The 14424-nt window shown below is 36.6% G+C and overlaps 1 protein-coding gene across 1 annotated transcript in view; it reads left to right on the forward strand.

Annotated features, from left to right (window-relative positions):
• RBM25 (RNA binding motif protein 25) overlaps positions 1-13703 on the forward strand; it is a 53914-nt gene extending 40211 nt beyond the window's left edge. Inside the window, exons 15-19 of the mRNA XM_029237242.1 lie at positions 3568-3892; positions 4271-4545; positions 4884-4982; positions 6005-6052; positions 9858-13703. Coding sequence (XP_029093075.1) covers positions 3568-3892; positions 4271-4545; positions 4884-4982; positions 6005-6052; positions 9858-9950 — 840 coding nt within the window. The 3' untranslated portion in view covers positions 9951-13703. The remainder of the gene's footprint in view (positions 1-3567; positions 3893-4270; positions 4546-4883; positions 4983-6004; positions 6053-9857) is intronic.
• Positions 13704-14424: the final 721 nt, after the last annotated feature.

The raw sequence follows: 14424 nt of genomic DNA on the forward strand, positions 1-14424 counted from the left end.
CCAGCCAACTATGATATAGTTTAGTTTATAAGGGAAATGTTTACACTCCATGCATCTTGCTATTCTGGGGGAGGATATTAGTATTTTTTTCTTTATTTTATTATGTAAGTCATCAATATTAGTTGATTTACAGCTTTATTTTCAACATCTTCTATATGTCTTACTCCTTTATTTCTGTGAAGTATTACTTATTAAGTGAATGTCTTTTCATGTAACTTTGCTAGAAACTGTCCTTCCTATATGTGCTCTGACACTTAATGATTTTTGTAGTTTGAATTCTCTCATTACCGCCCTAAATATTTTATTTCCAAAATAAAGATGTTTTCATGAACAGCTTGTCATTTAAAAATGAAAAAGAAAAAGACTGTCATAGGACATGGCATACCCATTCTTGCTTTTAAGAATAGTGTCATGTTAGAAGTTTTTAGTTCTTAGTGTATCACAGATCTTAATACTATAAGTTCTTCATATCAACTTTTAAAAATCTGTTATATGCTATTAACAGGAACCATGTCTTCTTACATGTCCCTTTTATTTTTCAAAATAAAATAGTGTTATTTTTTTTCTGTTAAGTACTTACATAAGTAAATAGGAAGTTCAGACAACATAGAACACAGTAATGAAGAAATTAAAAACTGGCTGATTTCTTATAACCCCCCTCACACATAAGTTTTATAAGTGGGAATATTGTTACGTGCACTTTTTTTCTAATGTGCTTTTTTTCATTTTTAGATTTTTATTGAAGTATAGTTGACAAACAGTATTATATTAGTTTCAAGTGTACAACAGTGATTTGACATGTGTATACATTATGAATTGATCACCACGATAAGTCTAGTAACCATCTGTCACCATACCAAGTTACTATAACAATATTGACTATATTCCCTATGCTGTATGTTACATTCCCCATGAGTTATTTTATAACTGGAAGTTGGTACCTCTTTTTTTTTTTTTTTTTTAAAGATGTTGGGGGTAGGAGTTTTAGTAATTTATTTATTTTTGCTGTGTTGGGTCTTTGTTTCTGTGCGAGGGTTTTCTCTAGTTGTGGCAAGTGGGAGCCACTCTTCATCGCGGTGCGCGGACCTCTCATTATCGCGGCCTCTCTTGTTGCGGAGCACAGGCTCCAGATGGGCAGACTCAGTAGTTGTGGCTCACGGGCTTAGTTGCTCCGCGGCATGTGGGATCCTCCCAGACGAGGGCTTGAACCCGTGTCCCCTGCATTAGCAGGCAGATTATCAACCACTGTGCAACCAGGGAAGCCTGGAAGTTTGTACCTCTTAATCCCCTTCACGTTTTTGCCCTACCCCCCATCCTGCTCCCCTCTGGTGACCACCAGCTTGTTCTCTGTATCTATGAGTCTGTTTCTGTTTTGTTTTGTTTTCTAATGTGCTTTTACTTCAGGTATAATCTTCCACCAAGAATTTCTCCAGTTTATAGTCCAGGTGTCTTTTTTTCATCATCATGGTAGTATTGTCAGTGTTTTAAATCCTTGCCATTATAACATTTAGGTTGTGGAATATTACTATGTTTTAATTCGCTGATTACCAGTGGGTTTGAATGCCTTGCAGATGGTTTAATGGTCATTGTACTTCCTTTGTGAGTTGATAAATGGTGTTATGCACAGATTTTAAATTTTTGTGTAGTTCAGGATACGTATTTTTACTTTTGTTTTTCCTGTGTTTGTTTCATGCTCAGAAAACTTGCTGATGTATTCATCCCAGTTTATAATGCTCTTATGATGTTTATTTTTTATTATATTTTGTAATTTCAGGGGGAGTGTTCATTTTGGTTTAGGAGTTTGACTTCAGAATTCTCCCTCCTGCCACTTCTTCCTTTTCCTGTTTGTGAATACAGAAGTGACTACCACCTTCAGCCATTACCAAGAAATATAAAATGATTATCTATGACCAGGCTGAGGATTTGAGTTGCCTCTTGTGTATTGTGTATACTATTGGTTTCTATTGGGTTGGCCAAAAAGTGCCTTTGGTTTTTAAGTAAAGTAAAAGACACATTTTTCATTTTCACCAAGAACTTTACTGAACAACATATTCACCCTTTTGTTCGACCTACCTTCTGCCATTTTTCAGGCAACTTCATAATTCCATCTTCCTGAAACTTTTTATCTTTTTGAGCAAAGAACTGTTCCAGGTGCCTTTTACAGTCTTCCAGGGAATTGAAATTTTTTCCATTAAGAGAATTTTGTAAAGACCGAAATAAATGGAAATCCGAAGGTGCAATATCTGGTGAATACGGGGAATGAATCAGAACATCCCAGCCAAGCTGTAACGGTTTTTGCCTGGTCATCAAAGAAACATGCAGTCTTGCGTTATCCTGATGGAAGATTATGCATTTTCTGTTGACTAATTCTGGACTCTTTTCGTCGAGTGCTGCTTTCAGTTTGTCTAATTGGGAGCAGTACTAGTTGGAATTAATCGTTTGATTTTCTGGAAGGGACTCATATAATAGAAGGCTCCCAACCCCACGATGTATACAACATCACCTTCTTTGGATGAAGACTGGCCTTTGGTGTGGTTGGTGGTCGTTTATTTTGCTTGCCCCACCATCTCTTCCATTCCACATTATTGTACAGTATCCACTTTTCATCACTCATCACAATATGTTTTAGAAACGGAACATTGTCATTACGTTTAATGAGAGAATCGCATGCAGAAATACGGTTAAGAAGTTTTTTTCGCTTAACTTACGTGGAACCCAAACATCAAAGCGATTCACATAACCAAGCTGGTGCAAATGATTTTTAGCGCTTGACTGGGATATTTTGAGTATGTTGGCTATCTCCTGCATGGTATAACGTTGATTGTTCTCAATGTCTCGATTTGATTGCTATCAGCTAGAACTGGTCTACCCAACCATGGAGCATCGTCCAGCGAGAAATCTCCAGCATGAAACTTTGCTGACCACTTTTGACATGTTCAGTCAGTCACAGCACCTTCTCCATACACGGCACAAATCTTTTTTTGCATTTCGGTTGCGTTTTACCTTTCTTGAAATAATAAAGAGTAATATGCTAAAAATGTTGGGTTTTTCTTCCATCTTCAATATTAAAATGGCTACACAAAAATGCACCAATTTTGATGTCTTTTTTTTAAATGCACGCTGATATGACAGCTGTCACACACAGTCTAACAAAATTGTTCCGAATGAAGTTAAAGACAACTAAGTGCTACTAGAGCCAAAAAAAACTGAACGAACCTTTTGGCCAACCCAATAAAATAAAATTTCTGATTATAATTTCTTTAATAAAGATATAAAAACATACTTTTTCATTTTGAATTAGCCAACTATTAGCAATTACCTTTGTTATCTCTGTAGAGTGTATACAGGCCACTGAAGATTGGTAATATATGTGAAATACTAAAAAATCATTTTGCAGAGTACCTAATATATTCTATAGATTTAGTTCTGATTATAGAAGGAGGCAATGTTTTGTTATTCCTAAGGAAGAAGAAAAATAGAGATTTTGTGAAAGATAAAACATAGAGCTGGTTGAATTGAAGATAGTTGGGGTCTGTTTCAGTTGACCAGGTTATTTTCTGGTTTTAGATGGAACAAGAGGCTGAGAGGCGCAGACAACCACAAATAAAGCAAGAACCAGAATCAGAGGAAGAGGAAGAAGAAAAGCAAGAAAAAGAAGAAAAACGAGAGGAACCCATGGAGGAGGAAGAAGAGCCAGAGCAAAAGCCCTGTCTCAAACCAACTCTGAGGCCCATCAGTTCTGCCCCATCTGTTTCCTCTGCCAGTGGCAATGCAACTCCCAACACTCCTGGAGATGAGTCTCCTTGTGGTATTATTATTCCTCATGAAAATTCACCAGATCAACAACAACCTGAGGAGCATAGGCCAAAAATAGGACTGAGTCTTAAACTGGGTATGTTTGCATTTTGTTCCTCCTTTTTTCCTCCTTTCCCCCTCTACCCGCCACAACTACATAAATTTTGCCTTAAGGGAAAAATAAATATGTACTGCTTGGTAGGTAGTTAGAAAACTACTTTAAAAAAAAATGCCTTTCTAGCTCATGATTGTTTTCATAGTTCTGCTAGTGCTCCTGTATCTGCAGCTGCCCTGAGTTTTGAGAAGTGAAAAGTTAAATTTTCTAGCGCTTGTGATTAGTGAGTTATTTTTTATAGCTGGGATCTTTCTCTGAGGTTTGTGGAGGTATATTTACAGTGCTTTTTAGGCATGGTGGGTTGTAAAATGTAACATTTGAAAATTAAGTCATTGTGCTAATACAGTGTTTTTACTATAGGTGCTTCCAATAGTCCTGGTCAGCCTAATTCTGTGAAGAGAAAGAAACTCCCTGTAGATAGTGTCTTTAACAAATTTGAGGATGAAGACAGTGATGATGTACCCCGAAAAAGGAAACTGGTTCCCTTGGATTATGGTGAAGATGATAAAAATGCTGCCAAAGGCACTGTGAACACTGAAGAAAAGCGCAAACACATTAAGAGTCTCATTGAAAAAATCCCTACAGCCAAACCTGAGCTCTTTGCTTATCCCCTGGATTGGTCTATTGTGGATTCTGTGAGTAGTAAATTGTATTTCATTATTTTATTGCAAGTTTTTGGTTTTTACTATAGCACACAAACTCAGTTCATTCCGTTTATGACAAATAGGGGTGATAAGGTGGCTAGAATCTTGACATGGTCAATAATAATAGATTATTGTGGAAATTCTTTTGGTACCTGAGGTCTTCATAAATTAGAAGCAAATAATTTCGTCTTGATACATATCTGTGTTAAGTCAACTTGTTAATGATCATACTGTATTTTAGCCTTAAGAAAAATTATGAAGTTATATAAGTTTTTTAAGTAAATGTAATAAAAAGCTCTTCAATTTAGTAACCATTCTTTATTTTATAGATATTGATGGAACGACGAATTAGACCATGGATTAATAAAAAAATCATAGAATACATAGGTGAAGAAGAAGCTACATTAGTTGATTTTGTTTGTTCTAAGGTTAGTCTTTTACTCTTTCGCCAATGTTTGTTATATACTTCAAAATGTTAGAGACTTTCTAAATTGAAAATTTTTACAGGGCCAAGTCAGTGATAATTTAGTTTTAATTACAAGAGTCATGGCTACTTAAGTGAACCCCTCTATACTATTTCATACCCCACGCTGCATGCTTTCATTTCAGAGGGTCAGAGAGGACAGAATAGCTGGCTGCTGCCAATTTTGCTCTCTCCCTGCCCCTGAGAATGCTTTGCCACCCCCTTCTTGTCTTAATGGTTAGAATGTTGCTGAAGTACAGTTGAGGTTTTGTGGAGACAGCCAATAGCTTGTCTCAATTCTTTGTCAGTCATCCATCCTTTGGAAAAGAAAGTATAGTGCCCTTCATAGCCTAATAGTGGTGTTAACTGACTGATTACTGTGTGCCAGGCTTCTTTCCCGGGAGGTACGGTGTTAAGCATTTTACAAGACTTCATCATCTTCAAACCTCCCAACAACCTTAGGAAGTGCAAGTTACTAACAGTATCCCCATTCAATACATGAAGAAATTGAGGCTTAGGGAGAGATCGTGTCTTGACCATGGTTACATGATAAGTAGCCTGTAGAACTCATGCACTTGACCACCAAGGTATACCACATCCTTTCATTGTCCCCTGAAGGCAAAGTATTTCTATAAAGGAATAGCTAATTGTGTTTTAAGGAAATGGTATTTTTCTGCCAGTACTGCTCTTTTAACATTAGGCATAGCTAATTTAAGTGACCCTTTCCAATTGTCATTACTGTAGCATAAACACTTATAAGTCTGGATTTGAATTAGAAGACAAATAATGTGATGATTAAGATCCCGGGTTTTAGTGTCAGACTTTTATTGAAAAGAGGGAGATTCTGGGAATTAAGAAATTTATAGAAAGGTTCTAAAGTCACAAGAAATTCTCATACTAGTTTGAGGGCACCTTAAAATTTTTTTTTTTACTGTATTGCTAATGTTTTATTTATTTTCAAAGTGACAGTTTTTTTTTTTCTCTTAGGTTATGGCTCATAGTTCACCTCAGAGCATTTTAGATGATGTTGCCATGGTAAGTTAGAAATCTACTGTTGTTAATATTTTAATTACACAGGGAGATCAGCTCAGTGCTTTGTGACGACCTAGAGGGATGGGATACGGAGGGTGGGAGGGAGGTACAAGAGGGAGGGGGTACGGGGATATATGTATACATATAGCTGATTCACTTTGTTGTACAGCAGAAACTAACACAACATTGTAAAGCATTTATACTCCAATAAAGATGTGAAAAAAAATTTAAATTAATATCAGTGTGAACAAACTAACTTCTCTGAATTTGATTGAATTTCTCCTTGTGCTGGTTCCAGAATCTTTATGGGCCTGAATTAAAATTTGAACATGCATTAAGAGGTTAAAGGCGTTCATAGTAAGATATTATTAGACAACAGTAGAGTTAGGGTTTTTTTGTTTTTCTTTTTCCTTTGCGGTACACGGGCCTCTCACTGTTGTGGCCTCTCCCGTTGCGGAGCACAGGCTCAGCGGCCACGGCTCACGGGCCCAGCCGCTCCGCGGCATGTGGGATCTTCCCGGACCAGGGCATGAACCCGTGTCCCCTGCATCGGCAGGCGGACTCTCAACCACTGCGCCACCAGGGAAGCCCGAGTTAGGTTTTTTTTTATCATTCTCTCCCCTCCCCTGTTTTTGGTGTTTGTGTGTATAAATATAAATTCTGAATCTATTCATAAATTTAGAGACCATTTATTGTTTACTGGGTAGAGCAGTGTGCTAGAAGCACAGAAAGGTGGAATATCTGCCCTTAAAGAACCAGCAGGGAAACAAGTGTACCAATATTGATACTGTAATATCCTTAGTATAATGGGGATATATAAAAATGATCATGGGGGCAGAGGAGATGAGTAGTTAGGTGTTGACGACAGTTAGGGAAACCATCACAGGAATTACCATGTAAACTGAGACTTGAAGATTGTATTACTCTTTTGTCACTTGGGCAGGTGTCTGTTGGGTTGGCAGTAGTTAAGCATCAAATCCCAAATTGCACTTAATTTGGATATTAGAGTTAGTGGTTGTGGTTGCATTGATTTTGTGAGAAAAGAAAGGAAGAGAATTGATGGTAAAGGTGAGAGAGTGATAGAATGGACTGTAAACTCCAGTCTAGGAAGAAAAGGAAATAATATCAGAACAGAGTTGGTGGTCTGAATGAATCAAAGACTGGTGGTTCCAGTGAAGCTGTGGGAGATGTGTTGGAATGAAATAACTGGAAAGAGAGGTTTAGTTAGAGAGTAGAATGTTTAAGAATACAATTGGTAAATTAATCCAGATGATGGCAAGGTGCAAAGTATGGCCATGGGAGTTTCTGGGGCAGAGTTGATGTCATTGTTTAGAATATCAATGAACTTTAAGATGGGTTATAAAACACAGAAATAGAAATTACTGTGTGTTGGGACTGGGATTGGAGAGAAATACAAGAACCAGCTGCCAGAGCACTCATTTAATGTGGATGAAAGATTAGATATTTGCTAGACAGCTGCTGTTGGAGTGAACCGGTGGTGTAATGAGATCTCGCGAACATCAGTGGAGATATTGTTTACTAGGAGAGAAACAATGAAGATCCAGCAGCTTCCCCTCTCTTGTGGAGACTAAAGCTTTGAAAGTGAGGAGCTTTCTCAGAAGGCCACAGGGGTGTCAGGGTCTTTAGGGGACGTACCACATTTTCAATTAAGGTAAGGAAATGAAAAGTCTAATTAAAGAAGTTGGGATAGCATAAAGTGGAATAGGGTCTAAAGGGCAGAGTGGGAAAGTAGCAACAGGAAGAAGAGTCAGAGAGGAAGAAGGAACATCAAGCATGATGTGAGATGATAGGTGACCAGGGAAACTTTCATTTTGAGCTGCAATTAAAGTTGTCAGGGAGTGCCATAGGAGGGTGCCTAACTAAAAGGAACTCTAAGGTCAAGATGTTATGTGTCCAAACACTATGTGATGTCTGAAGCCAGATAACATTAGTTTTCTGCTGCCTAGCTAGCCTAATGCATCTGTTGTCTAAAATTCCTGAAAAAACGTTTGTGAAAAGTTTGATGCCATAATTCTGAGCCTCAGATGAAAGGAGAAATGTGAATAGATCCCAGTCCTTAGGGATACAATCTGAACTTCCTTGACCTTCCAGCCTCTTCACAAAGTTATCCTTGAGTGAAGAGAGGGTTTTGTAGTTAGGCCTGAGTTAAGGAATTTTTTTAAAAAAACCAGGGAATTCCTGGCAGTCCAGTGGTTAGGACTCTACACTTTCATTGCCAAGGGCCCAGATTCGATACCTGGTGGGGAAACTGAGATCCCACAAGTCATGCGGCCAAAAAAAAAAAAAAAATCAGTGTTCTGGTTTGTGGCCTTGGCAGATGTATAATCACTGTTGGTGAAGATGTCATGTGTCACTATTAATCCGTTTTGATCTGTTGAAATAGTTTGATATTTAGAGTATAATTAAACTCTACTGCTTATTCGCTTATATTGTTTTTGATTATTTTCTGGCTCATTGTTGATCAGAGTGGGAGGAAACCAATTGAGTTGGTGTTGTCAGCCAGTTCTGGTAATAGCTCATGGACCCTCTAAATATTTCTTGAATAAATGAGATGGAAATTTTAGCTCAAGTAGTATTTTGCTCTTATTAGAAATCTTTTTCAAACTGTACCTTTCCTCATTTTATGTAAGTTAATGAACTTTGGTTGCATTTTTGTACCTGGGTTCAATTCCTCATTAATTAGTGTTGCAGCGTAGTTCATTTTTTTTTGGCTGTGGGATCTTAGTTCCCTGACCAGGGATTGAATCTGCACCCTTGGCATTGAGAACGTGGAGTCCTAGCCACTGGACCACGAGGGAATTCCCACAGCAGTTTTTTTTAAACTATGGGTTAAGTCTGGCTCATAGATGTCTTATTTAAGTTCTTTATTTGTCATCACTGAGAAATGTAAGGAAATTTCTCAGGAAAATCCATTTCTGGCTTGTTTTAGGTACTTACTGATTGTAATAATAAGCACTCTTCAAAGCACTTGGTACATATCAACTCTTTTAATTCCCACAGTAGAAGCAGTATGGCATAGCTACTATAACCTGTCTTACAGATGAGAGAACTGAGGCTCATTGTGATTAAGTAGTAACCCAGCCAAGAATACGTAACTAATAAGAGGTAGAAGAGCTATTTGAATCCAAGTAGTCTGGCTAGAGATCTGGTTTGCTTAACTCCTAACCTGGCCTGCTTCTCCAGAGTCTTGGTGGTACCCTGGAACTCAGTCATTGCTGCCTTCTGTAGAAGGAAGCATGCTATTCCAGTTTACCACACAGCAGCCCTGGTGTAGAGTGCCACATGTGTGTGGGTGATGAGGGCAGGAGTAGTGCAGTGGTGAGGACATGATGCAACTAACTCATAGGTGGATAGAAAAAATAACTTGATTTGCCAAGGAGAAAAGACCTTTTATTTATTCAATAGTCTTGTGTCCCTTGTGATGATAGTGTTCACTTTGTTTACTCTATCCCAGATACTACATTAAAATGCTACACATATATTCTTATTTAATATTTCAGTGTCACTTATGTAATAAGTGCTCAATAAATGTTAAGATTGTGAGGTTCTTGGGGAGAGGTAAATGAGATACTCTGTATTAAGTAGTATGTAGTTACATAACCAGTTCTGTCTAAATTACTGTGTTCTTTATAACATTTGCTTTCCTCAGGAAGTAGTTTTTCAAGACATGTATAAATAAATGCTTGTTGGTAGATAAAAACCTTTTTTATTCCAGTTACCTTGTTGGGAATGCTTATGATTGCTTCTCTTACGTGTGTGACTGTTTTTTGTCTTGTTCCTTTTCTAGGTACTTGATGAAGAAGCAGAAGTTTTTATAGTCAAGATGTGGAGATTATTGATATATGAAACAGAAGCCAAGAAAATTGGTCTTGTGAAGTAAAATTCTTTTTACATTTAGAGTTCCATTTCAGATTTCTTCTTTCCCACCCTTCACAGGACTTTAAATTTTTTTTTTTTTTTGTCTTCAAAGACGTTTGTGAGATCTGTAATTTTTTTTTTAATGTAGAAAATGTGAATTTTTTTTGTCCTCTAATTTGTTAATGCCATGTGTACTCCCTTGGTTGTAAAGACATCTGAATCCTACCATGGTTCTCTTTATACTCACCAGGTACAAATTACTGGTATGTTTTATAAGCCGCAGCTACTGTACACAGCCTATCTGATATCATTTTGTTCTGCTGATTTGTTCCTTGTAAATATTAAAATGACTCGCCAATTCTTTTGCAGAATTGCACTTAATATTGAACTGTACTGTATAGGCACCAACATGAACAATTTTAAATTGAAAGAATACCAGTCATACCTATTACCCTTACCCCCTTGATCAAAAATGGCAGGCCCTCATGATGGCATGGAATTTAAAATTAGAGTGCGAAAAGTAGCAGACAATCCATTCCTACTGTATCTCTGTATGAATGTGTTTGTGTGAATGTATGTATAAAAGTCTTACTTTTCCCTAATTTGCTTTGGAAGTTTCCCTGAAACATTTCCTAATTGAAGACTAGAATTGTAAAGGAAACATGGTATTGTGCCAACCCAAATGTCTGGGATAATTAGGTTATTAGTCTCCCGGAGTATGGTATTCTCTTGTGGCAAGCAACAGTTTGTTGAACGGAATGGGTTTTTCTGTTGAAAGCTGGCTGCGTCAGCCTCTTTTAAGGGAGTGTGAGTCATAGTGGTTTTCCCCCCTGATTTCATTGTTCAGGTATGAGGCAGATCCTTAGATTCTGGAGAGCTTTATTTAATGCATTTTTTGCACTAATTGGTCCTTAGTTTAATTTTGTACCCCTTTGTTTAAAAAAAAAAAAAGCTTCATTCAAAAAGCTTAAGTGAAAAAAATCTTTTTTAAAAATAAGCAAAATAAAAAATTAGGCAATTTTACAGACTAGGAATGTTTGACAAAATACAATATGAATTTATCATGGCAATTTACAAAGTTTACATCTTATTTCTGAGGATAAAGTAAATCATTTAAAGCAGTTACCACTAGTTTTTTGTTTTGTAAAGGGTTTCTATCTTGTGTGTGTATATGTAGGCACACACCTTGTTTACCTCTGCTCATCAAAGTTTAAAAACGTACTGATGGTGTTCTTAGAGACATACATGGGGCTTTCTTTATGGTAGATCAGAAATTCACCAGGGAGCAAAATTACCTGAAAATGTAACAAGTTTTAAATAGTTCTTAACAGAAATTAGGTGCAGCTATTCCTGTGTCTGAGTATTTATTTTTTAAAAAGATTGGGCGGGGGAGGGGGTGTTAAAAAAAGCATAAACTGAGCTTGAGTTACTAGATTTTTTTTAATCTTAAGAGGACATTTGAAAACACTGTTCTTAACATTGGACCATGACATGGTTCCATTATGTAAATATTTCAAATATTAAAAATGTATATATTTGATCTTGGGGACTCATTCTTTCAGAGTCTTGTTAAATAAATGGCATCATGTTGTAATTATGCGGTGCATACTAGAAACTTAACTTGAAAATATGGGCTGAATTTTTGACGGACTCAGTTTTTGAGTATTAGTAACTAAAGGTCAAAGAGGCCGTTTGCCTTATTTTGGATTAATCTAGACATCTGTGGAGATATTCCCCCCTTTAGTGTTATAATATTTTAAATTGTGGTTTCTGAAGGGAAAATTTTAGAAACATGCTCCTTACCATCTACAAATTCTTTTACTAGCCTTTTCTCAGATTGACCCCCAGCGTGACTCCCTGTTCAAGCAGTTTATTATGCCTATCTTTTACCATATTATTGCTTCTAAGGCATCATATTAGGTTGTTTTTATTTAGCCAGCATTAGCATGGAAGTTTATTCAGGTAGATTTAATTTTCCTTGCTTGGGTCTCTTCTGCTCTTTCAATTACATTTACCTTAAAAGGGCCCTTGTGTGAAACCCTTGGGGGCACATACCATATACTGCGTAACACTTCCAGTGAGATTTGTGTCAGGATCCCAAATTTATACGTTAACACTTTTGCAGCAAAACAGGAATGATCACAGTCAGTGGGTTAAAAGACCTACTACATTTACTACATTAATAGTTTAATGTCAGTTCAAGTCAGATTTTGCCACAAAGGTTAAACTTCAAGGTTTTCAGAGTTCTTATTTTTCAGGTTTGTATATAAAGAACTGGACATGTATAAGCTGGCATATTGTAGTGTCAGGAAGAATACACATAAGAAAATTTTTACTAAATTGCTTGAACTTTCTGGATTGTCTTTACCATTTGTCCATAGGTTAATTTCAACTTGGAAACCTTAGTTAATCCATATTGCCCATTCAGGTTGTTATAAAATTAGATGAAAGTCTTGACAACCATTCTTGATGTGGCAGTTAGGAGGAAACCAATGTGCTTTTTCCTCATTTGACCCTGTAAATAAAATAATTTTAAATGTGTATATCTGTGTACAGGAAGAAAATGGTTTTTCTCAAACTTTAACATGCAGCTGAATCACCTGGGGGGATCTTGTTAAAATGCAAACTTAGGGCTAGAGTGGGCCTGAGAGTTTGCCTTTCTCACCAGCTACCACATGTTGCCAGTGCTAAGTGATCCAAGAACTGCTTTGATTAGAAGATTAAAGTGTCTACTCAGTACTAGTATTTTATCCTAATAGATTGCACTAATGCAGCTTAATTTTCTTTTTAAGTTCATTTTAAGGAGAAAAACGTTTTTTGAGGCAAATAAAGAGGTAGGTATTATTTATGTTTATGAACATAAAGTAGTCTTCCAAAAAGGTTGCCTGAGAACAACTCCAATATTCTAGGCTTTATTCCCAGCCAGCCCCAGCACATTTTCTCCTGACAGAAATTTATGTTGTTACTCACTCTGAATCTTATCATAGCACTTCCTGATATGTAATAGTAGAGGCTGATGTTTATTTTGTGGAGAGTGCAGTTTCAGGTACTAATCAGGCATGGATACTAGATATGGTGGACAAACTGAGAAAACAGTGAGTTCCAGAGTCAAATTGTACTAAACATTATTAACATTTTTTTCTCCTTTAATATGAAGAAAAAAATTCAATGCAAATAAATGTAAGCAGGTATACAATGTGTATATGAGGCTTATTTACCCAGCTCTTTCAAATAAGTTCTATGAATGTTTCCACTTTCTACCCAAAAACTGCTGAAAGGTTTTATGTCAAAGTGGTTAACACATTTTTCCAAGTCATATTTCAGCCTTCTATTAATATGAAATTGAGAAATTGTTTTGTTTAGCAAAGATGGTGAAATTGATTTGTGAATACCAGTAGCTAAAGAAAGGTATTAGAAGGAATCCCAAACAGGCAAAGAAATAGGCAGTCTAAGTGTCGGGAAGAAAACTAGGGAAATTCACACGTGTACATTTTAAACCCAGGAATTATTACTATTATATTCATACTATAGACCAAGGTGAGCTTATAATATTTGATAAACTGGTAGATTTTTCGAAATGTGATTATGTTAAATTATTGAAATATTGTTTATTTGCATTTGAATGCTTAATTTTCATCTTTATTTAAAAGATTCTTTGCCTTTCATTTTATTACTTGACTCATACGAAGGCTAAATTAGGATTGGCAATCTGAAATGCCCAGGAAGAAAAGATAATTTCTATAAACAAAAATGAATAAAAATTTTTTTCAAGCCATGTTGTTTGAATTAAATGACGCTCTAAGTCTGCCTACTCTGCCTCATCATGTATTAGTTGGATAGATGACTTTTGGATTCTCTTGCACAGAGTGGTAGCTGAAATATTAAGCCAGGTAACCCATTCGTCTTTTTGTGTATGACTTACATTTGCCATTGAAGCACAATTAATATGTGCCATTCATGTTTTAAGCTAGATGGAGTGATAGACATAAATAAGATCTCTTTAGTAGCTGAGAGTCTAGTGGTGGAGAAAAAAATAATGAGAGGATCACTAATAGATATACAATGTACTATATGAACTGTCAAACTTGATGAGCTAACTTCAAGGTTGAGAGGAAAGGGATAGATAGTAGGAAGCTTCTCAGCAGAGGTAATAATATGTAGAGGGGACCTTAGAGATCATATAGTCTCTTTCTTTTTTGGCTGCACTGCAGGGCATGCTGGATCTTAGCTTGCACCCTCAGCAGTGAAAGCGCGGAGTCCTAACCACTGGACCGCGAGGGAATTCCCAAGATCACATAGTCTTAACTACTCACTGCAACACTGCTACAGTGTTCTTAGGTAGGATATCTAGAGGCCTGCATATTGGATTCTATCTAATTCGTGGTCTACATCTGCACTGTCAAGTTTTTTAATTCATTAAAATTAAATTTAAAACTCAGTTCTTCAGTTACACTAGCCATATTTCAAGTGTTCAGAAGTGATGTGTGACTAAATTG

Source organism: Monodon monoceros, unplaced genomic scaffold (genome assembly GCF_005190385.1).
Source record: "Monodon monoceros isolate NGI ecotype Baffin Bay Population unplaced genomic scaffold, NGI_Narwhal_1 Super_Scaffold_21, whole genome shotgun sequence".
NCBI classification, from domain to species: Eukaryota; Metazoa; Chordata; class Mammalia; order Artiodactyla; family Monodontidae; genus Monodon; species Monodon monoceros.